The sequence below is a fragment of the Nelumbo lutea genome, chromosome 4, assembly GCF_056320005.1.
Source record: "Nelumbo lutea isolate HS-2025 chromosome 4, American lotus-T2T, whole genome shotgun sequence".
Lineage (NCBI taxonomy): Eukaryota > Viridiplantae > Streptophyta > Magnoliopsida > Proteales > Nelumbonaceae > Nelumbo > Nelumbo lutea.
The window spans coordinates 48,868-72,454 of NC_142687.1; the positions used below are offsets into that span (position 1 = coordinate 48,868).

At 36.1% G+C, this 23,587-nt stretch overlaps 1 protein-coding gene across 40 annotated transcripts in view; it reads right to left on the reverse strand.

Moving 5' to 3' along the window:
• Positions 1-20,222, reverse strand: part of LOC148853270 (uncharacterized) — a 62,873-nt gene extending 42,651 nt beyond the window's left edge. For 4 of the 40 annotated variants that reach the window (XM_088984581.1, XM_088984591.1, XM_088984579.1 and 1 more), the window contains exons 1-8: positions 19,821-20,222; positions 19,663-19,724; positions 19,496-19,582; positions 8,880-9,015; positions 8,639-8,766; positions 7,938-7,976; positions 7,714-7,806; positions 7,473-7,589 (exon numbers count right to left, since the gene is read on the reverse strand). In XM_088984581.1, coding sequence (XP_088840707.1) covers positions 7,473-7,589; positions 7,714-7,806; positions 7,938-7,976; positions 8,639-8,766; positions 8,880-8,961 — 459 coding nt within the window. In that variant the 5' untranslated portion in view covers positions 8,962-9,015; positions 19,496-19,582; positions 19,663-19,724; positions 19,821-20,222. The other 36 variants (XM_088984566.1, XM_088984589.1, XM_088984565.1 and 33 more) reach the window with 20 other exon arrangements.
• Between the last annotated feature and the right edge of the window lie 3,365 nt (positions 20,223-23,587).

Sequence of the window (23,587 nt, forward strand, 5' to 3'; positions counted from 1 at the left end):
TTGAGAGATTCACTAAGAGATTAGCATCTTGGAAGAAAAATTACCTATCCATAGGAGGTAGAATAACTCTAATTAAATCTACATTGGCAAATATGCCTGTGCACTTTTTGTCGGTGTTTAAAATGCCTGAAGGAATATGTGGGATTTTGGAGAAGTTAATGAGAGACTTCTTATGGGAACCAAGAGAGGAGAAAAAATGTCATAGGGTCAAGTGGGATATAGTTACCAAAACCAAAAATGATGGTGTGCTTGCTTTAGGCAATTTGCAGGAAAAAAAATGAAGCTCTGCTAGGGAAATGGCTTTAGAAATTGACTTTGGAAAGGGATAAATTATGGGCTCAAGTTGTCTTAAGTATTCATGGGGAAGCGGCAGATGGCTGGGACTCTGGAGTTTCAGCAAGGGTTACGGAAGCTTCTCCTTGGAAATCAATTCATGCCATCCTTCCTTCTTTCCTTCCTCTGATCAGGTATGATATGTGCTCTGGTAACCATGTGAAATTTTGGGATCATGTTTGGGTGGGAGACACTTCGTTGAAAGAGCTCTTCCCTTCCTTCTATTCTCTATCACATTTTAAAAATGAGCCAGTCTCCACTTTTTTTACCTCTTCTAATTCATCCATTGATTGGAATTTGCGTTTTAGAAGGGCCCTTAGAGACCCGGAACTGAACCTCATTGCTGACGTGCTAAAAATTCTTGAGGGGGTGTCTATTGATCCCCTTAGGAGGGATAGTAGGATCTGGACTCCTCCTTCAAGTGTTTTCTCATGTTCCTCCTTATTCAAAGAACTGGCTCATTCCCAACCCGTCTTTGGAATCCCTTTTCTAGTTTTGGAAGTATGGGGTAGACCAATTCCTCCCAGAGTTGGTGCATTTTGTTGGGATGTTTTGCTTGAAAAGTGTAACACTTGCAACTTACTTCAAAGAAAAAGGCCTAATTGGTGTTTATCCCCACACTGGTGCATCCTTTGTACGAAGAATGGTGAGAATTGTGTCAACAAGATATTATTTGCGGCAAATTTAGAAAGATTTCATTTGATTGATTACAGATTTGATTTGATTGATTATAGATTTGAATAAATTTAGGAAAGATTAGATTTGAATAAAATTAGGAAAGTCATATCCTAGGATTAAGGGAAAGATTTAATCAATCCCTAATTGAGAGAGATTCTAGGAGTAATTGAGAGAGATCCTAGGAGTTTGTCTCTCCTATCTTTTCTTATTTAAGTTGTATGCCCAACATGTTTTATCAACACATTATCAATACAGAAGTATTTCTTCTTTTCTCCCTCTTCATTTCTTCTTCTCTTCCTTTTATTTTTCCACAAATTGTTATCACTTACTAGTTTCTTTCCCATTTGTTTCAGAAATCTGGTGTTGGTTTTTCTACCTTTTTGGATGCAAGTGGACTCCCCCTCTCAAATGTACAAAGCCTATTCCATTCTACTACTTTTAGTGGGCTGAAGAAAAGAGGGAAAATTCTATGGAGATGTGTAAGAGCAGTTGTATGTTGGACAGTCTGGGAGGAAAGGAACCAACGGACCTTTCATGGGAAAGAAAGAAATAAAGGTGTAATCACTTAATTAATTTCTATAAGGGTGATTCAGTGGGCTAAGACTTTGCAAATTTTTGAAAACTATTCAGAAGGAGATATCATCAGGAAGTGGAAATAAGTGGCTTCGTCAGTTCCAAGGAACCTCCAGCTTCAGGGTTCACTAAATTAAACCTTGATGGTACTAGCGAAGGAAATCCAAGTTTGTCGGGTATAGGGGGAGCTTTCAAGGATGATGAAGGTCGAATTATCGCATTGTATTCTGGTCCTATTGGATGGGGGGACTCTCTTAGAGCTGAAATATCAGCTGTTATGGAAGGGTTAAAAAGAGCTCAAGAGTTAAATATCAGAAACCTGATAGTGGATGGTGATTCTAAGTTGACTATCAACTGGTTAATGAAAGGTGATTCTAGTTTGTGGAAGTTTCTGAATGAAAAGAAGAACGTTAGATATCTCATACAAAATATGAAAGTCAGGTTTCAGTGGACTAAGAGGTGCACCAATTCCTTGGCAGATCCATTAGCCAAACAAGGGGTGGGAAGAGCTAATTTGTCCTAGGCAACATTGTAATCTGAACTGCTTCCTTGAGAGGGTTAAGAGTTTTTACCCCTCCCTTTGTATTTTTCTTTATTAATAACTACTAATAAAAGTCTTTGTTATTTATCAAAAAAAAAAGTGAATGATCGGGACTGCACTCTCTCTGATGGAAACCAAAACTACCGGCAATCGATTTCAACCATGTTTGAGATTTGTTTTGCAAAATATATTTATATGATATATATATTATGTTTCAAGAAAAGTGTTTGCAAAAAGGTTTTAATTCCTAGGACCCATCCGAGCAGAGAGTGCAACACTGCACCTTGCAATCGGGGGAGAGGTCCTTCCTTGTCAGGCAGTGTCTGATCATTGTGGGCTGAGAGGTTAAGTGTAAGAGACCATTAAGGGTTGTTTACCTGATAGGCTATATCTTACTTAAGTCCATTATCCTTGGGCCTTCATAGGATGGTTGGACTCAGGGATTATTTAACTGTAAATGTTGAGCCCATTTTGAGCCCATATTGATGGACTCAGGGGTTCACTGCATTTAGTAGTGAATTCGGCCAGGCCTTTTCACAGAGGATAGGCCAAACCCATATGGGCTTATGTGAAGTCATTGTTGGGGTCCCACGCCATACAAATTGAACCTAAATGGGCCAGCAACTATCTTAGGACGTAAGCCACTTGCTTAATGGGCCTAAGGCCCATGATTAATGGGATTAATCAAGATGTCACATGATAGCTTAAATAGTCATGTGGCATGGGCGAATATGGGTTTGGAGAACCCATTCTCATAAGAAGATGAGATCTATCCACTGATAGAGTCCAAATCCAAATAAAGATTTGGATTACAAACCTCATAATTCGATTAAGAGAGGTGTTCCTTAAGGATTAAGAGAAGAGGAGATCAAACTGCTCCAGATAACTCTGCTTTTAGGGCGAATATGGGTTTGGAGCACCCATTCTCATAAGAAGATAAGACCTATCCACTGATAGAGTCCAAATCCAAATAAAGATTTGGATTACAAACCTCCTAATTCGATTAAGAGAGGTGTTCCTTAAGGATTAAGAGAAGAGGAGATCGAACTGCTCCAAATAACTCTGCTTTTAGTTATCTCTCTCTACTCTTGCCACCCTAAAACCCTAGTTCGATCTCCAGTTTCTTGGACTGATTTTGATCAGTTCTACTTCTGATTTTTGCAAGAAAAATTCAGAGAAGTTTCGTGCTCACCTCCCTTGTTTGATCCATACAGTTGTATTGCAGGTTTTCTGAAAACTGCAATGCTGAACCGGCTTCATTCCAAGCTGCACCATCTTCAGTGGAAGCTGGTTTTGGGATTCAATTTGAGCATGAACTACCACTTTGGGAGATCATCTATGGAATCCATATCAGGTATACATCTCCCTCCTTTTGGTTTCAAATCCGATCTGGTTTCGGTGCAAGAATGATCCTAGAAAAATGCAGTTTTTCTGAAACTAGGGAATACAATTCCCGGAAGGTTGAAAGAAATTTTTGAAATTTTGCCCAACCATCTAGCATAGTTTGGCCATCCATATTATGGATCTCACCTTCCTTTAGGTGGACTGGTCATACGAAGAGCTAACTGGATTTTGGAATTACAGCAATGAAAAGAGGAAATTCAAATGATTGACAAAGGATATTGAAGTCAAGTTCAATTGGGTAAAAAGAAGGGCTAACTCCTTTGCTAATGGGTTAGCTAAGCAAGGGGTAAATAGGGATGGCTTTGTTTTGGGCTCATGTTTTTTTTTTTTTTTGCTTCTTTTGGTGGGAGAGTTAAGAGAGCTTATCTCCCCCCTTATTCTTGTACTTAATTTTCATATTTTAATGAAATTTATTTGTTATTGAACAAAAAAAATGGTGATGGAGTCAACTTTAGGAGCCTTTAGACTCCAAAAACCCTACAAAAACTCTTGATTAAACTCTCTAAACTATCATTGACTGTTGTGTAGAGAGGAACAGGGTTCGCAATATTGAATTTGCAAATAAACATATAGTGAGCCCTGAAGTTAATGCAACCTTTCTAGCCCTAGTCCCTAAGAAGTTAGATGCAACACATCCCAAAGATTTCAGGCCAATTAGTTTGGTGGCGAGTATTTACAAAATTCTGGCTATAGTTTTGAACTTGAGGCTAAAAGCAGTGTTACTCCAATTAATAAGTCAAGCCCAAGGGGCATTTGTGTAGGGAAGACAAATAACTTGTCAAATTTTAATAGCCAATGAATGTGTGTAGGAAATGAGAGGTCTGGCCAGCAAGGGATGGTTTGTAAATTGGATTTAGAGAAATGATTTAGTGGATTGGAGTTTCTTGTTAGAGATTCTTAGGAATTGCGGCTTCGGTGATAGGTGGTGTAAGTAGGTGAAGGGTTGCATCAGCTCCTGTCATTTTTCAATGTAGGTAAATGGTGTGGTGAAGGATTTCTTTACTGCTACTAGAGGACTAAAGCAAGGGGTTGCATCAGCTCCTGTCATTTTTCAATGTAGGTAAATGGTGTGGTGAAGGATTTCTTTACTGCTACTAGAGGACTAAAGCAAGGAGCTCTTATGGGGTAAGCATCTGAAAAGGGATCATGAGATTTAATCAGGAGTTCAGGGGTCGGGTCAGTTTCAAAGTTGGCAATGGGTCAAGGGTGAGGTTTTGGGAAGATCAATGCCTCAGGATAGGGAAACTCTGTGACGTCTGTCCAAGGTTATACAGGCTGTCTGAGCAGCAATCACAATCAATCAGTGCTATGAATGGACAGGGGAGCAGCTGATTTGGTCTCCAAAGTTTAGAAGGCCTTTACTTGATCAAGAAGTTGAAGAATGTATTCTGCTGCTGGAGAAATTAGAAGGCACAAGTATCTCTAGGAGCACAGGAGATGGTCTTTGGTGGAAAGAGTGCAAAGAAGGAAGATTCTCAGTGAAGTATTTCTACAAGGCAATAACAAGAGAAAGTGCGGAGATGACGGATAAAAGATGTATGGGGTAACCCAGTACCCCCTAGGATTGAGGCATTTGTTTGGTTGGTAGCACATGACAGCATTCTTACTACAGATCACTTGAAGAACAGAGGGTTTCACATGGCAAGCTTCTGTTACTCATGCAACTTGGAGGAGGAAACAGTTCTGCACCTGTTCTTTTCTTGTAGTGCAGCAAATTTCATTTGGAAGTTTTTCTCTTTTCAGTTCGGGGTCAATGTCTTTCAACCTCTATCCCCAGCAGAAATCTTATCCAAATGGCCAAAATCCAGAGGAAGCAAGAAAGCCAGAATCATGTGGAGCTGCATTCCATTTGCAGTTGCTGGGCTATATGGAATGAGAGGAACAGAAGAATCTTTGAAGATAAGGCGAAGTCCATTGATCACTTGGTAGCCGCAGTGAGCAATCTGATTTCATAATAGGTGCTACAGCTCCCAGAGTTTGACACAATGAACAAAGCTGATTTGTTTGGAGTACTCTTGAGTTACAGCCCCATAATGAAGATTTATTTTCAGTTCGACTGATGTACCTTTGCTCGGTTTGTCAACTTGACAACCAAAGGTTCTTGTACTGTACCTCTTTTTCAATTTAATGAAAATTTTCTACTGATATTTCAAAAAAAAAAAACATTGAGAATAGCACATTGGGCAAAAAGCTTGAAGCTGTTTTCAGATTTCAAGATTGAAGATTTCTTCAGAGCTTGGGATATTATTGCTGCATCCTCTACTACAAGACAAAGATCTTTTGTGGCTTGGTCTCCCCCAATAAATGGTTGGAAGAAACTGAATTTTGATAGGAGCTATTTGGGTAACCCAGGGCCCTCAGGTATTGGGGGAGTCATTAAAGGGGAGGGGGTGGAATGGCACTCTGAGGAATTAATTCAGAATACTCAAATGGCTGTCACAGGACATGTTAATCTGAGTGACATGGGTGAGGGCTGCTGATAGCTTGGCAGATAGCTTAGCCAAGCAAGGGGTACATGGAACACATATGTTTTGGGCTCAAATGTAGTACTGATTTGAGATAGCTTCTATTTTTTTTTTATCAATAACACTTTCATTAAATCATTTTGGGATAGTTTCTATAGCTATCCCAACTTCTTGTTGTAATCATGTTTCTCTCATAACTAATGAAATTTTTTGTGTTGCTGATCAAAAAAAAAAAGCGCAAATGGTACCATCAAAAGTGACTTACCCTAAACTAGAAGACACACCAAACATGCAATTCTCCATTGAACAAACACTATTTTCTTCCATCACTGAGAAGCCATTCAAGGCAATCTTAAATTTCCTTGAATGTATCTCTGCACCAAAAATTGAGAAGAAACATGAAAATTGAATGTATTTCCTTGAAGCCATTTTAAATTTCCTTAAATTACCGCTACAACCTGAAAAAGTAATCTCCCCAAAACACTCCCTATTTCTCAAAGCGAAGCCACAAGGTGTTGAACAACCTATCACCATGACCAAGGGAAAAAAAAAAAGAGCCTCCAGCTCTACCTAGAAGTTGGTTTAATGATGGCCACCCTTGCGATAACCATCTCTCAACCTTCAAAATCTCAAGATGACACCCATCAAAAATCCCTACCAAAGACTTGTAGAGGTCTAACATTATGCCACCCCATCGTCCTCAGCAAATACCTTGTTAACCAAATAACACCAAATACCCCTACTAAACACCGGCGGAGCAGTGTCTTGCTCATATATTCCTATATCCATAATAGAAAAAGCTTCTTGCTTTTTGGGGTTTTGTTAGCATTAAGTTTTCCTACTCCAGAAATAAAAGAACATTACAAAAACTGCATCTTTGAGAGCATGAACCTCCATAGACCTAGTTTAAACCACCCAAGTGGAAACCAAGTCAACCCGGTCCAATGACCAACCCGAGTCACCAAGCAGTAAGTCAGAGCAAAACATAAATATTGCAAGGTGCCAACCAGCTGGTTGGTAAGGTCTCCTGCTGGTCATAGTGGAGACTTGAGATCGAATCCCGCCTGCCCCTGGATTGGGGGATGGGCTACCCCCATTGTGTAGCCCTTCAAAAAGAAATCAAAAAAAAAAAAAAAGAGCAAAACATAAATATTCCTAAACCAAAGAGGAGCACCCCCAACATTAGGGTACAGCCTCTCTTCCCCTCTTCATCTCTCAGTTTCTCTCAAACCTTACACTTGCCGCAGGAACTACGATGGCTTGATCCCTCTCCAGAGGATACATAGTGCAGCACCTCCAGGGGTCCAGCCTCTTTCAATCTTACCCAACCCATTTCTCCTCAAACATTGGAGCCAACCATGACCATGATATCCATGGGGCTTAAAGAATCAAAAATAAATTAAATTTTTAAGGATATACACAAGTTATTAAAAGCACAAAATTATATAATTCACCAATTAACATATGAATGTTAGTACCTTCCATATTTCCCTATGAGTAAGATGGTTCTGATCAAGGTCAAATATCTTCATGTAACTGACACCAGACTGAGCAAAAACCCATAGATTAACTCCCCAAAGCCAAACCATCATAGTCTGCCACATCAAAACCACAAATGGTATGTGAGCTGTGACACAACAAAAAAAATCTTTAATACCAAAAAAAAGGAAATAATCCACAACCATTCTCATGACTAATCAACAAGCGAACCTAACTTACCACAAGAAGGAGAGGATTATAATACAAGAAAGCTTCATACAAAAACAAATCCCGTAAATCCACACTCATTCTCATGACAGAATCCCAACCAATCTGCAATTTGGACAAATCGATCCAACTAAAACATATAATAAGACAATCAAGTTTAAAGATTCTTCAAATACATCCTTAACAACCTCTAAATGTCCCATGCGTAAAACAAGAACACAAGAATCATAACTGACCTTGCAACAACCAAAGCCCCAGACAATAAACAGCAAAACCTGGAAAAATCAAGTATCAAGTATCAAAATGGTACAAAATAAGTATACAAAAAACCAAAGCTGTGCATCTTCAAAGTTCAAACTCAATATGTTTCCTAATGCAATTAAAGTATGCCAACATGTGCCAAGGGTGCAAACGAGATAGTGGTACCTAACCTCAAGGAGATTTTTAGTCCCAATGTTTCAAACTCTCAAATTAGCTCCATCCCCACATTCCTATGTATTTTCTTCTCTTACTCTAATATAGTAGTAACAGTATTTCATTATAAATGAATAGTAACAGTAACGATAGTGGTAGTTGCAAGTACAGCAAATAAACAATGTAACCAACAAGTAATTTTCTCTATTTTGTTGTCTAATAAGAAGTTACCATCACATCACTTAAAAAGTTGCAAATGCACAATACAATGAGACCATTAACATTCAAACAAGTTCTCAACTGCAAGGTATCAAGGTTTTAGTGAATTCTTTTGGGATTTAAAAAAAAAAAAGGAATAGAAATTTCAAATGTTAATGCCTCCCACCACCAAAGAGAAACTCCCTGTGAGCATAGGATCTTTAACTAAGCACCCCTTAATATCCAAAGGCAAAGTATGGACTAAAGCAAAAGAAGAACAAAAGTGAGTACCAAGTATATATCTTAAGAACTAAGAAACAAATACCTTGAATCTCCATAGAAGGATTGGGGATGGCATTATTGCAGCCACCTGCATTGAAGAATTTGCAGTCTTCATTTCAAACAATTCTCCGAGGTTCACAGAACCTTCTTCAAAATTGTTTCCAGCTTCACCTGAACCAAAATAAGGATCAACCAAATTAGAAGTGTAAATAGTGCTTACACAAAACGTGGCAGAAAAGGAGAAACCATTTCATATTCATTGCTCAAACCTTTCAATTTGATACCTAGGTCAGACAAAATAGGCCTGCTACCAGAACGCCGTAGATGAGGACTATTAGAAGGAATTGCTGTAGGACTTCCAAACATAAGTGAAAATAGAATCCGTGATGGATGCAATGTTTCTCCACAAATTAGCAGAACCTGCACGAATAAAATTTGGGGGAATTATTTCTTTTTTTTTTCTTTTTGAGAAAAGGTAAGGTAATTTCATTAAAGATGAGATAAAAGTACAAGAGAACCCCCCCCCCAAACCAGACTTTGGGGAAAGATCAAACAGAACATACAACATTACAAATTCCATAAATTCTCAAAGGACAGTCTAGCCCCCAGATGAGAGACCCAAAACCCCTTTAGGGCTGAGATCCAAGACAGCAATTTTCCAAATGTAAATGCAATCAGATCTTCTGGATCTTTGGACAGATTTTGAAAATTTCTTTTATTTCTTTCTGCCCAAATAGTGCTGATTACAGGCACCGGAATGAACCTCCACAGACTTTTTGCTAGCTTTGACAGACCTTGCAGCTCCCAACATCTCAGCAGCTCCTTTACAGACCTAGGCATGACCCAGTGCAGATCCAGGGCAGAAAAGTAATGATTCCAGATCTTAGCCGAGATAGGACAGTGAAGAAAAAGATGATTAATATCCTCCAAATCTTGGCCGCAAAGCACACAAAACAAATCTTGAAGCTGAAAACGTCTTTTTGAGAGATGAACCTTGGTTAAACATCTTTCTAGAGTTAAAGCCCAAACCAAAGCATTAATCTTTGAAGGAGAGGTTGGGTTCCAGATTCTAGATGCAGGCATCTCTTCCCGGGTGTTATCAGATAAGTAATGAGCGAAGGATTTGACTGAGAACTGGCCATCTGAACTCCAGTTCCAAGTCCAGCTATCCTCAGATTGCAAGTTCAGCTGCTGAAAGGCTAGCAATTCAAGTAGCTCTGAAAATTTGGGGGAATTATCAAGAAAGATAAAACCACTACCAAAAGAGGTAAAAGATTTCTCTTCTGAAAATCACAAAAAAGTTAACAAGGTATTTTCCAAATAAAAAGAATGTCTAGCATATCATGGTAGAGAGCTTGTTGTCTTTTCCAAATAAAAAGAACCTGAGTTTTTGCCATTCTATGGTTATAATTAATTTCTATGGATACGATAGTTAGATTGGACATGGCACCTCTGAGAATGAAGAAGCTGATATAAGCTAGAATTTTGGAACCAGGTGTAGGTACATAGTGCCCACTCAGACCCTCAAATAACATCAAACATCAATATTAGCACCGCAAAGTTGTGTGTGAATGACCCACAGTCAATCCCCATGCTGTGATGAACCCACAACACACTATCAACCCTGCGATGAACTCACAATGCGTATCGCAAAACCGTGATAAACCCACGGCCCACCGGGCTTGCTCAGCACCCGAACCAAAGAAAACCACAATCAAACCCATCCAAGGGCCTCAAGCCTACTCGAGCATATGATATATCCACGCCCACCAAGGTTTCCAATAAACCAATGACTTATAAACCCACTCGCGAACCAGACTAAGAGAAACCCAGGCCGAACCCGTGGTGAGGCACACGTGGAACACATATTGTCGAAAGATGTCGCGGGATGCCACGTAGGGTTAACATGATGCCGCACGCCAAGCGGTGACGTCATTAAACGCCACGTCAGTTAAAATAAAGCACACGAAAGGAAGTAGCACACATGAGTAATGAGGGATCTTGGGGAAAAGGAAAGCCAATCCTCGAGAAAATCCTCATGAGACACGTGGCGAAACCCCAGTAGCGCACTTAATAATTGATAGCGGATCCAATATTCCCTTTCCCGATACCGTGCGAATGTCTTTATCTCCTACCTTGTAGGATCTCAGGACCTCCCCCATAAATAGAGGTCCTCTTCGTATCGAGGATCATCCAATCCTTAGCATTTTGTCACCCAGCACCCCCGAGTTCTCCCTCTCTCCAATTCCCTCATTTTCACATCCTTAACCCGGAAATTTCATCCCCCTACTCACAGGCCTTTCTCTGTCTTTCAAAGAGACCACCTACACCTAAGCCTTACCCCTCCTACACCAGGATTGATGGAAATTGACTTAAAATGAAATACAATTTTTTTCTGGATTTAAATCTAAATGTGGTGTTGTTACTCGTTTGAAAAAACATTTGGCTAGAGGATATCCAAATATTCATGATTGTCCACAATGTCCCTCGGAAATTTCCCTTGCAATGAAGACACATCTGATTAGACAAGATCTATTAAGGAAGCAAAAGAAAAGGATAAAGCCAATGTCATCAAATACAATTATATGTTTATTAAAGAAAAAGAAAATTATAATAAAACTAAGACAATCATCCAAAATTGCTTTTCATAGTAGTAAAGCTTCTGATTTGGTGGGGGAATACTTGACAATCTCTTCACACTCCCACTCGTTGAATCTGAAAGCATCTACTGCTTTTTTAACAGGTTTTTAGCACAAAATCAACAAAGGCATCTTCTACATTTGCATCAATCAAGAAATCAACACTCAATAAATCCATCTTGTGTGAAACAGATTTTCTATGTCCTGTGACTACAAGGAATTGAGCATACATGAAGAAAAGCAGGGGCTTATTGGGAAGATTAGGCACTCAGTTGCTTAGGCATGCTGGTAGCTTGGTAGAGAGAGAGAAAGAGGCGTAAAAGAAAAGAAAGACGAACAAGACTAACCCTACTTTGGTAATGGTTAACCATAACCCAACCCACCCAATCCGTTAAATGACTACTTCTTGGGTTAACCAACCTACAAATGACCCGTGACTAAAATAACAGTTTTCAGCCTATTAATTAACGGGTGGGTTGGGCGGGTTCAACGGGTTGGGCTAAAAATTTCCACCCCTACTTGTTATCGTGTATCCATCTTTGGTCCTTGTTCGGCGCATCCTCAATAGGGGGTGCAACTTGGGCGGGTCCAATCCAAGCCTAACCCGACCCAACCCAAGTTTTTGCACGGGTTGGACCTAAGTTTTTGGGCTACGAGTTGGGCCTAGGCTAGAAAATTTTGGCCCAACCTAAACTTGGGTTGGGCTTTAGTTGAGGTCTAGAGTAGCCCAAGCCCGACCAAACCCAACCTAAGCCTAAAAGAAAAGAATAAATGCATATGTGTATTTTATTTATCTAAAAATGTATTTCTCTAATTCCAATATGTATACATGTGTATATGTATAAAGTATGTACATGTACATTTGTAAATAAATGAAATATGTACATATTTTCAATTAACTCCACTCTTAAATTGGGTCATAAAGCTTGATATAAGATGGAATACATAAAAATGTATACATAAATTCCTTCAAACCCAACCAAGCCCAACTAACTTGACCCAACCCAAGCCGAGTTGTGTTGGGTTAAGCTTGGGTTGGGCCTGGATTTATAACAATGTTTTAAGACTCGAATTGGACACAAAACCGGAATGTGTGCCAGTCATAGGTTAAACGATTTGATCTCGAGTTGCAAAAAATACAAAAAAAAAAATACTTTGCATTTTATAATTTAATTGTAAGTGGAGGTTGGATGGTAAAAGTGTTATTTTTAACATAAATGACTAGGGTTTAAGTCTTGGTGTTTGTATTTTATTGAAATTACCAAGGTTCAAAGAACCAAACCGGTCATAGAACTGGAGAAGGTTCACAGGTCAAATGTTCAATTGGGATCGAATCGGAGGTCAAACCATGATGACGTGGCATATATGTATATATATTATGGGTTATATAAATACTATATATAATATATTTTACAACTTTTAATATGCTTAAATATGATGGATGGATGGAAAATTCCTTAATTTTTAAAGCAAATGGCCAAGGTTCAAGTCTCTTAATTTACATTTTCTTTAAAATACGTGTGTAATAAAGTAATATATACAATAAAGAGCCATTAAATAGCACACGTAAAGAGGTGGATTAGTGGTAATTAAGTAATATATGAAAATAAGAGGTCATGGATTCAAGTCTTATCACACTCATTTTAGAATTTCAATTACTTGTGACCAAGGTTCAAAGTACCGATATGTATCTTTCTGGGACCCCTCCGATACACCCTGACCGATTTAGGGGGTAGAGAAGACCTAAACCAGCCCCCTGAGCCGGTTACAAAAATAAAATTAAAAAAAACAATAAAAATGTGTATCGATTCGCCCGATAGGCCCCAACCGCCGTATAAGGCGTATCGATATTTTGAACCTTGCTTGTGACCCAAACTATTTCATGAAACCGGAACAGGTTCACTGGGTTTTCTAGTCAAATCGAACGGTCATCCGGTTTTCACCGGGTTTTTAGACATTACATTTCTTTAGGTGCGATCGAACCAATCAGGGCCCTGGGTCACGGTTCAACCAGTCCAATCGACTGGCCTAGTCCAGTTTTCTAAACACTAAAAATTACATATTTATTTATACAATATATATGTTAAAATACACAGAAATTCACAGAAGGAATGATAAATTGATGGTTTGGATCTTATAGGTATAAGTTTGAGGTCTCAAGTAAGTCTTTGCATTTGCATTTTTTAGGCTTATATGGATTTAGTGACCCAAGCAAGTCATGAAAACCGGTTGGATCGTTCAAACCCAAAATAACCCTTGACCCTTTAAACGGTTCTATCATGTTTTGACCGATTCTTCCAGCTTTTCAAAATTATAAAAAATGGGGTTTAAAAAAATTGGAATGCCTTCCAATTTTCTGGTTGAACGGTCCAATCATTTGGTCCAGTCAAAGTCTTAAAAAATTAGTTGATAAACTTGGGCTTAACCTCGGGTTGGACAAGGCCCGAGCCCAAGGTTTACACCTTTATGGTTGGCCTAGGTTGACCTTGAACCCAATCAAACCCGTTCGAGTTGCACTCCTAGTCCTCAATAGGTTAACCCCCCCCTTCTTTAAAAAGAAATGCCTTTTTCCCCAAAATAACCCTTGCCCCTTTAAACCTTTTACCCAAGCTCCCCTTGTTAAAGTCATACATAAACCTATTAAAACAATGGCCCCCACTCCCCCTCTTAGGCTTAAAACCAAGGTTTTTAAAACCAGACCAGACAAGGAACCATTCTGGGGACCGATTCTTAGGTCGAACAGTTCGGCCGTCTAGTTCGAACGGACAACCCATTCTGACTTTAAAAAACTTTAGAAAAAATAAAAATTTGCTAAAACCGTTGTCAAGTCGATGGTTCGACAGTTCAACCACCCAGGTGAGCGGATCGTTAACCAAATCAACATTTTTTGGCCAAAAAGCGGTTTTAGGGTGAAATGGAACCAATTACGTGACTGGGTCCCAATTTTTCTGGTCCAGTCTGATTTTGAAAACCATGCTTAAAACTATTTGCTACCACATGTTTCCCCTTTCCTTACTTTCCCATGCCAACTCCTAACTTTTGGCCTTCCGTCAACTCATCCTCCTTACTTGCCTATACCCTACCATTTAAAGGAGCTTCAACCTTATCTTCTTCTCTTTCTAATCGATCTTTCAACTCCCCTCCCACTCCGCCTCCTCTGCTCTACAACTAGGTGACCCTACATCTCCCCAACCCCAACTCCTTCATTCATCACCTCTTCTCCTTCTATCCTTCTCTCCACCAAATCCTTTTCCTCCTCCTAAAACAATCCACCAACACCTTCAACTAATATTCTCAGCTCGTAGAGTTCCCCTACAAATTCAAGTTTCAAGCTATCTAGAATAGTAGTGTCATCTTTGACCTCGACTAAAATCCTGGCCATGTTGAGCCTCTCCAAGTTCTATTCATGTCATCGTATTTTGGGAATCTACCATAGTTCACTCTGCAACTATCTCTCCAATCGCATCACATATTTCCTCTTGCTTGCAAATATCCCTCTAGCCACTGGAAACTACCAATCCAATCTCAACTCAAACTCCCTTTCCTTTGTTTTTTCTATTTCCAGCACCCATTTTTGTGAACTATCTACTATGATACATAAACAATAAAAGCCCCGCATTCAACTTCCTCACCCCAATCACCTTCTCTATTTCCCATTTTGAGACCGCCCAATCTTTTTTTTGGTATCAAAATGCTTTCCCACCACTCTTCCTATAAGACTTTGCCTGTAAAACTTTGATTCTCTCTCTTCCGTCTTGCTTGCCTTCCTAACATTGCTTACCAACTCATCCCTTGTTCTCATCACAAACACTTCTTGGTCTCCTTTCTAGGCTCCACCCTTCTCTATTGCTGCCTTGCTCTTATTATGTTCGCCGCCAATTTTATTCTTCCCATTGACTTCATTGTAGATGTACCTAGTTGTGCAACAGACAAATTCGTTAGTTGACTTCTTCCTTACATTGTGATGAATCACTTGAACCAGCCTTCTATTCAATGAATTCAAAGGGTCTTCATTCCATGTTTCACCATCATAAGAAGTCTCCCCCTTTTCAAAGGCTTTTTGTACCTCATTCCATTATTACATGAAGTCTCCCACTTTTTCTCTTTGATAACCCTAATTACCTTGGGCCCACTTCTAATTAGTTCGAGGCTCTCCCCAAATTTTTTTTCTTCCTTTCTTGCCCTTATTATTTAAATTAACCCCTTTTGCAAATTACCATTTTACCCTTGGTCATCCTTGACTTTTCAACTTCTCCTACTTCCTTCCATTGCTCCCCTATACACCCTGACTGTTCGACTTCCCCACTCCTCCCTTTCCCTTCATCCCCTTCTTTCCTTCCTGTTATTCTTTTTGTTTTCCTTGCTCCCCTTTTCTCCACTGAGGGCCTATTCGTTTCCTCTTAACTCCTATCTCTTAAGAGGAATATTTTAACTTTAAGAGAAAAATGGTTGTTTGTTTCCTCTTATCTCTTATCTCTTAAAGTGTAATCATGGTTACACCATTTTGTTTTCCAATGATACCCTCAAAAAGACAAACAAAAACCCTCATATATAGGGTCAAAATGGATATTTGATCATTTTCAAATTTCATAATTCAAAACATTCTCTGCCTTTAGAGTTCAGAGGAAAGAAAAGCCCACCAATACCAATATACCTCTTAATGTAATTATTGCACTTTCAGATGTCAGACTTCAGAGCAAACGAACAAGCCTTGAATCCACAAGCCACCACTTGATTAAAACAATGAGGATCGCACAGTTCTTAAAAATACTTAAATGTTTCACAAATTCCTTCCTTAATAAGTGGTCCCACTTATAAACTGCTTCCTTTCAATTCTCAAAAAGGATTCATTCTTAAATTATCCCTCCACGTGTCCCTCTTTAATTAGTGTCCTCTTATCCTTTCCTTGAAATTTCTTTTTGGACCCCAACCTCTCTTGATCCTCAACTCTATCCTCTGCATGACTATCTCTTTCCCCTACTCTTCGACTCCCATTGTCTTCCTCCTCCAGCCACCTGAAATTAGCTCTCCTCCTTTTGCAAGGCAACCATATTCTTGAGTTCAATCAAGTAAAACTGTTGAGACCTCCTCTAACTAACAAAGTGGGATACATCCTTCAATCACTAACCTTAGATCATACCATTCTACTGCAAAGTTTAACGCCAATTTGGTAGAATTGTTCAAAGAATTCTTGTTGCTACCAGATTCTTCATCTTGTATGTGCAAGCATTAATTTTTCTAAAGAAACTGCAAGCATTTCCTATGGCACAAGACATTTGCAATTAAGTATCCCAAAAATGTTAATCCACACTAGACTCTTAATTCCCACTTCTCAACCTGCCCCCACAAGTAGGTTTCACCTACCTAATCTAAGTTCCAACGACCTTATTTTAGTAGATTCTCATGCCAAGACTTTGTCTGCCTCCTTCCCACTCAAAACAAAAAGGAAAGCCTACATTTAGCTTCCTCACCTGAACATCTTCTTTCAAACTCCACATCGATCTAACCCGTCTCAACACCTCCACTTCATCAGTTTTAGAGTAGACGAAATGACCAACCAGACATTTCTCTAACCATTCCACCCTTACAAGCACTTCACTCAATTCCACAAAGATTTCTCTAATCATTTTACCCTCTCAAAAGACTTTTTTGGAAGATCTTCCAAAAGCTCAAGACCTCAAAGACTAATGAGCTTTCACGAATAGATCTTTAAAGATCATTCATCAAAAAAAGTAGATCTTTAAAGATCAAAGACCATTTGGTTGTAATTTTTTTTCAAAGATCTTCTCAAAAGCTAAAAAGATTGAAAGATCGTTTGCGAACATACTTGTTGGTTCCTCTTACATGCATGTGAAATGCCATGTATGGGACCTAGTAACACATTCAAACATGCAAATAGTACTTGCGGGTCCCACTTAAACATACCTATGTAAAATATTAAAGTGGGCCTCATACATTTTCCCATACAAGATATCAAAGTAGTCTCCATCTACACATTGACATATGTGATCATCAACTATGGGCCCCACACACACGTTCACCAATACAAAAAATCAATGTGGGCCCCATATAATTCATCACATAATAAGTAGTTATTTTAACACATGAAATTAGTTTAATATGAATACTTCTTTTGACAAATAGTTCAATACAAACAATCCAATACATGTTATTACAAAAAAAAGGAAAATTTATTATTTTCTCCCCCTCAAAAAATTTATTGGTTTGAATGTATTGTCCCAAACCCCCACCTATGCTATAATACCCCCCTTGAATTGTGATAGATTCCCCCACCTGTCACTGTTCCTAATTGTACAAACTCATAAAATTCTATAAAGTGGAGAAAAAAAACATTAAAATTGAATAAAATGGTTATTCAATTGGATCCATATACCCAAAACTAATTCATAAGTGCTGACAGCCTAGTACAGATGATCGGTGTCGAATCTGGAACATGGTCATTAGATTGAATCAACACTGCCCAAGAGGTCCCACAATCATGTTGCAGCCACCAAAAATGTTGAATGTTTTGTTTTGGTTTCCTCAAGTTGCAGCTAATGACTGCAGAATGGAAGGGTGATGACTAATAACAGATTGCTTTACGTCTTATTTTACTTCATTTGTAATGCAATCAAACAAAATAAGGTAAATTTTGAATTAAACAAAAATAATTCAGAATTTGCGCCCAAATCATTTGCACTACTATAGTTTTACAAAGCAATAGATTTTGTAGAAGGAGATGTTGCAGATATCATAGGAGAATCATAAATAGTAGTATATCATATTCAAACAAAACAAGGTTCAGGCCATGCTACAAAGCAAAATGGTAGATTTCAGGTCTGAAAATTTTAACTCATAGTAGCAAATTCATGATGGAATCACGAGAAATTTCAGATTTGATTGCTCAATTAAACAGTAGAATATATCTATCATATGCAAACAAAGCATGATTCAGGTCATTCTACCGAGAAAAAAAAAATTGATAAGTCATCTACAGAGAAAAATGGTAGGTTTCAGGTTTGAAAATTTTAATCAGTAGCAAATTCATGATGGAATCACATCAGAATTTCAGATTTGGAAGGCAATTAATAGTAGTACTTCTTAAATGCAAACAAAGCAAGGTCCAAACCATGTTACAGAGCAAAATGGGAGATTTCAGGTCTGAAAAAAGTTACTCATAGAAGCAAAATCATCAGGAAATCACATGAGAAATTTCAAATTTGCACACACACACACACACACACTTCAAGAACATTCCTTTCCTTTGTTCTCCTTCAGGTTTCTTCTAATTGTATAATTATGGTCGCTGATATTTTTACTTTTGTGTAAACTTGCATGGTTTATCACAGTTAAGGCTGCAAGTTTTGAAGTTTTCAAAATGCACAAGGGACCAATTATAAATCATAAGAGAAAAGCATGTAAGGGATTCATCACTTTCATTATCTCTCCTCTAGCTAAAAGACGTACTTACAATATCTCATTTCAAAAAGTTGTTTGTCTGCATAGGAAGCCCCTAATTTATCACATCCATAGGTATACCAGCTTTAAAGGGTGATGAGTATTAAGCCTAGATATGGTTACGATCTCTTAGACAAATTACTAGTTTCACTATGGACTCAACAATTAAGACCTGGAATTAACTATTAACTGAAAGGAACAGGTAGATAGATAAATAAAAACAGCTCTAAGCCTTTAAGGGAAACCAAAAACTCCTGAAAGTTTCAAACCACCAAAATTTTAACAATATTCAAATCCTATGAGATATCAAAGATGAACACGATATTTGAATCCCATAACAGGTAAAAGTGTTTATTCTTTGCTCCAACTTCATGGATTCCATTTCAGAATAGGCTGTGCAAACTCTTATTATGGATACTAGTCCAGAAGTTGTTTAACTCAAGGAAAATTTTACATACTCAAGTAGAATAGAAAAACATTTGATGCATCGTTCAAAATGACATAAACTGGGTCCAATATTATGATGCAAGTAAATTAAAAGGTTCCATATATCATTTTGGATTGGTCTGAGCTGTATGTTGAATTCATTTGGAAAGTGGAAACAAGTTCTCTGAGCTAGTCTGATACGGTGGAAACAAGTTTCACCAAAATTTTGAAGCTTGAAGTTTAAATATGAACCTGGTTTTGGACGTCGGAAACAAGTTTAAAAAGGAATTACAAGATGAAGATTCATTCCGTCATTCTATAATTTATTGCACAACTCAACAGCCCTAAAGGGTATCTAACAATAGTTATTAACTAACCTGTTAATCGGGAGATCATTTTGATGAAATTTTTCTACGAATTGCCCTCTTCTGCGTTCTGTAAACATTCATTTTGACGAAATTCGACTAAAAATAAGTAGCAAACTAAAAATTGTCCCGCAAGCAAATCAGGAGATCGCATCACTATCAAATGATGGAGATCATACCTGGTTTTGAATCAGATTTCCTAGCTTCGTACAGAGCAAGTGAGAGAGGGGAGAGATAAGATCTGAAAGGAACCGAGGTACAAGTAGAGATTTGGATCGAAAAAAAAAAAAAAAAAAAAAAAGAAAGAAAGAAAGAAAGAAGATGGAGGACAACATACCTGGTGCAGATCCGTTTAGCCTAAACACAGGAAACGAGGGTTTTTCGAATGCTGTTTCTAAAACGGAAAGATTCATATGCTCAAAAAAACCTGAAGCTTGAAATGAAGCTTTCGGATAGACAAATCTGAGCTTTCTGGGGAGGGAGCTGTTTTTTCGGCTTCTGTCTTATGGTTAACAAACTAAAAACCCCAAAATCAAGTCTTCTAAGCTTTTAAAAGCTTGAAAGGCCATTTGGAAAGAGTTGCCAGACGCCCCCAACATCTACACCTCTTCTAATCCTCCTTAGTTCCACATGCCCCCTACATTATCATACTTCGTTAGCCGATCATGGTGCTTCATTTTGGTTTGCGGCTGAAGCATAAAGCTTCAATGGCAGATCCGTTTTGCCCCATTTTGATAACTGATTGCATAAGCACATCAACAATATATATAAGCGGCTCCTTTATTTGTCTTTGACATTTTAAACCTTTCAGATTACTGTAATGTCTTTGTGACTATGTTTATAAATGATAATAAGGGCTTGTTGTTCGTTTTGCTCTAAAGTATAATATCTATATGTTCAATAATTACATTAAAAGGTATATTGACCATATATAATAGTTTGTGTTTGTTTTTTGGGATATCATTGAAATGTTATGTAATTGCACTTTAAGAGATAACAGTAAATAAACAACCAATTTTCTCTTAAGCCCCATTCGCTTTTTGATAAGTTAATTACTCGGATAATTGCAGTTACTTGGGTAAGTTTCTACTGGGAAACACTTGCCCGTATAAGTGCATTTACTCATGTTCTTTTATTTCCCATGTAAATAAGGCAATGACCATTTTAGCCATAAAAATCCATTATTAAATGGGGTATTTTTGTCTCATTCAAGTGTTGGCAACTTTCTAAGATGGATAGAAAAATAAACTTTCCCTAATCCTCACATCTATACTACTTTAAAAGGCATGAATGGCCTCAAGAATATTTATAAAATTTCTTAGGCTAAGTTTGGAAAGAGAACAAATGCAAATATATAGAGTACAAATACAAACAAAATAATATAAAATATAAGGTTTTGCACTCTACAAATTTGTATTTGTACTCCTTCCAAACCGAGGTTATTGATATTAAACGAGTTTAAAAGAAATAATTTTAAGATATTCAATGCATTCAATCCACTCTCATTAAATCCAACATTTAAGTTATTAACTTGCATTATGTTCATTGAATCATATATTTAAGCAAATTTTGTTTATGCTCATCATTAAGTTCTATTAATTAAATCCATACTTAATAAATTCATAATTTCAATAAAATAAAAGCTTATACTTTTAAAATCTACATAGAAAAAAATAATGTTTTCATCTAAGTGGTGGTGTGAAATTAAACAATTTCTCGTCAAATAGGTCAATCCATGTTGCCACGATTATATAATAAAATGAAAGAATAGATAAAATGAAAAAAAATTATATAAATTAAAAATAATTGGGAACATTTTTAACATACATTTTAAACAACAATAAGCATGATAAATGGAAATGTTTTTATTAATGATGGAAATGGAATGTAAAATTTAAAATCAATTAGAAATAAAAATATTTTCTTATTCTCTTAAAACCTATATTTAAAATATATTTTTCTCATCATTAAATTGTTTTAATTAAATCCACAATATTAATTTTAATAGTATAAAAATAAATATTTTGAAAAGTAACTTGAAAACAAAACCATTTTCTTCCCTCCCGATGGTGGGCAAGCAATTCAACCATTTGGGATAAAATGGATTAATAAATAATGTCATAACGAAATTATGTAATAATAGTATAAATTTTTATTTTATAGATTATTAAATCCAATTAGTAATTTAAATTATAAAATTTAAATAAGGATATTATTTAAATAAAAAAATAATATTTTAAATAACCATTCTCACTTATATCAATTAATAATTCTAAAAAAATAATATTCATTAATAATGATTTTAAAATCTTAATCTATATTTATTATATATTTAATATAACAAAATTAATATTTTTGGTTTTTTGGAAATTATTTATAGTTTTTTATAAATATCTTTTTCAGTAATTATGTAATATTTGTTTTGTTATTTAACATGTTTTTTTTTAATAATCATTAGACATTTAACTTTTTAAAATTTAATTTATTATATTTATTGTATTTTTTAGATTACACTATTTTTTGACTAACTTGATATATGTTTTAGTATTTTTGGTAATTATTGTAATTATTTTATTTTATTAGTTATTTATTTTATGTTCATTATCAATATATTTTCAATTATTATGCATTTTTGCTATAATTTTTTAATAATTATTGGTGATTAAACTACTTTTATTTATTAGAGATTAGAGTATTAATTTAGATGAAATTATGAGTGTTGATCATGGCCTGGTTTAGTTTGGTTGTAGGCTATTTGGCCAACCAAATTGACATAATCAGGTTGGGGAGTTGGCACGGAATCTACTAACCATTAGTGAAAACCAACTAAATCGAGTTGTATTAGTTTGGGTTGATTTTTGGTTACCTCAGTTTGTTTAAAAGATTACATTGAAAACTTAATTTTTAATTTAAAAAATTACATTAACATTATTAAAAAAGTAAATTTATAATATAAAATATTTGAGACTAAGAAATATGGCAATTTCCTCACTTTCCCATTTTAAAAAATTATATTCAATATATATATACATATATATCTACGATTGGTTTATTCGACTTTCATCAATTTACAAATGGCCACATCGAAACTAATCCCAATTTCAATTAGAAATATTAGAAACTGAGCAATTTAGGTCAAGTTGGTTGGGTTGGATGGTTTCATCAGTCCCAAGAACAAGCTTAGCTAAAATAAATTATTGTTATTTTTGTATCGTAAAAAGTTATTAAAAGTATTATAAAATATAAATAAAATATTAATTATTTAAAAAGTTAGAAATATAAAACAATTGTATACTTTTATGTGTTTTATTGTATAGCTTTCCTTAACAAATCCCGTGCATCGCCCGGGTCCCGCGAGTATATATTAAAACAAAGTGGTCAAGAAATTTTCTCATTTTTTGAATTTCTTATTTTTTTTATTCCATGTCATTTTCAAGACAACCAATGAGGTGCACTTTCCCAATAACCTAAATAATCTATTTTCCTAAAATTTATCCTAAACTACCTCCCCCACTTTCTCCAAAATTATATCTATTACCTATTTTTCTTATAAATTACCTATAGTTCTTATTTATCACCAAAATTATCTCTAATTTAGTAGGGAGTTTCACTCCTAAATTATCTCTAATTTCTATTTATCCTCAGCCCTAATTTTTATCTATATGTATCTAAAGAAAGTTTGGATTAAAAAATTTAAGAATTATTTAAATATTCTAACAAAATTATATAATAACTTTAAAATATTTATTAAAATCACAAAAAATAATTTTTATATTTTTACAAAATATATCATGAAATTATGTACTAACAATTTAAATTATATTCTTTTGGATTATCAATTTAAATGTTTTTCAAATATTTAATAATATGTAATATCTTTAAATAAATAAAATTAAAATAACAAAAAAATTAAATGTTTTATGGATTATTTAAATATATAAATAACTAGATTTTAAATAGTTAAAATATCGACATTATGTATTAAATTTAAAAATTTTAATTATAACATAATATTTCTCCTTTTTTGAATTTTGAATTTTAAATTCCATGTCATTTTTGAAACAACCGATGAGATGCACTTTCCCAATAACCTAAATCATCTCT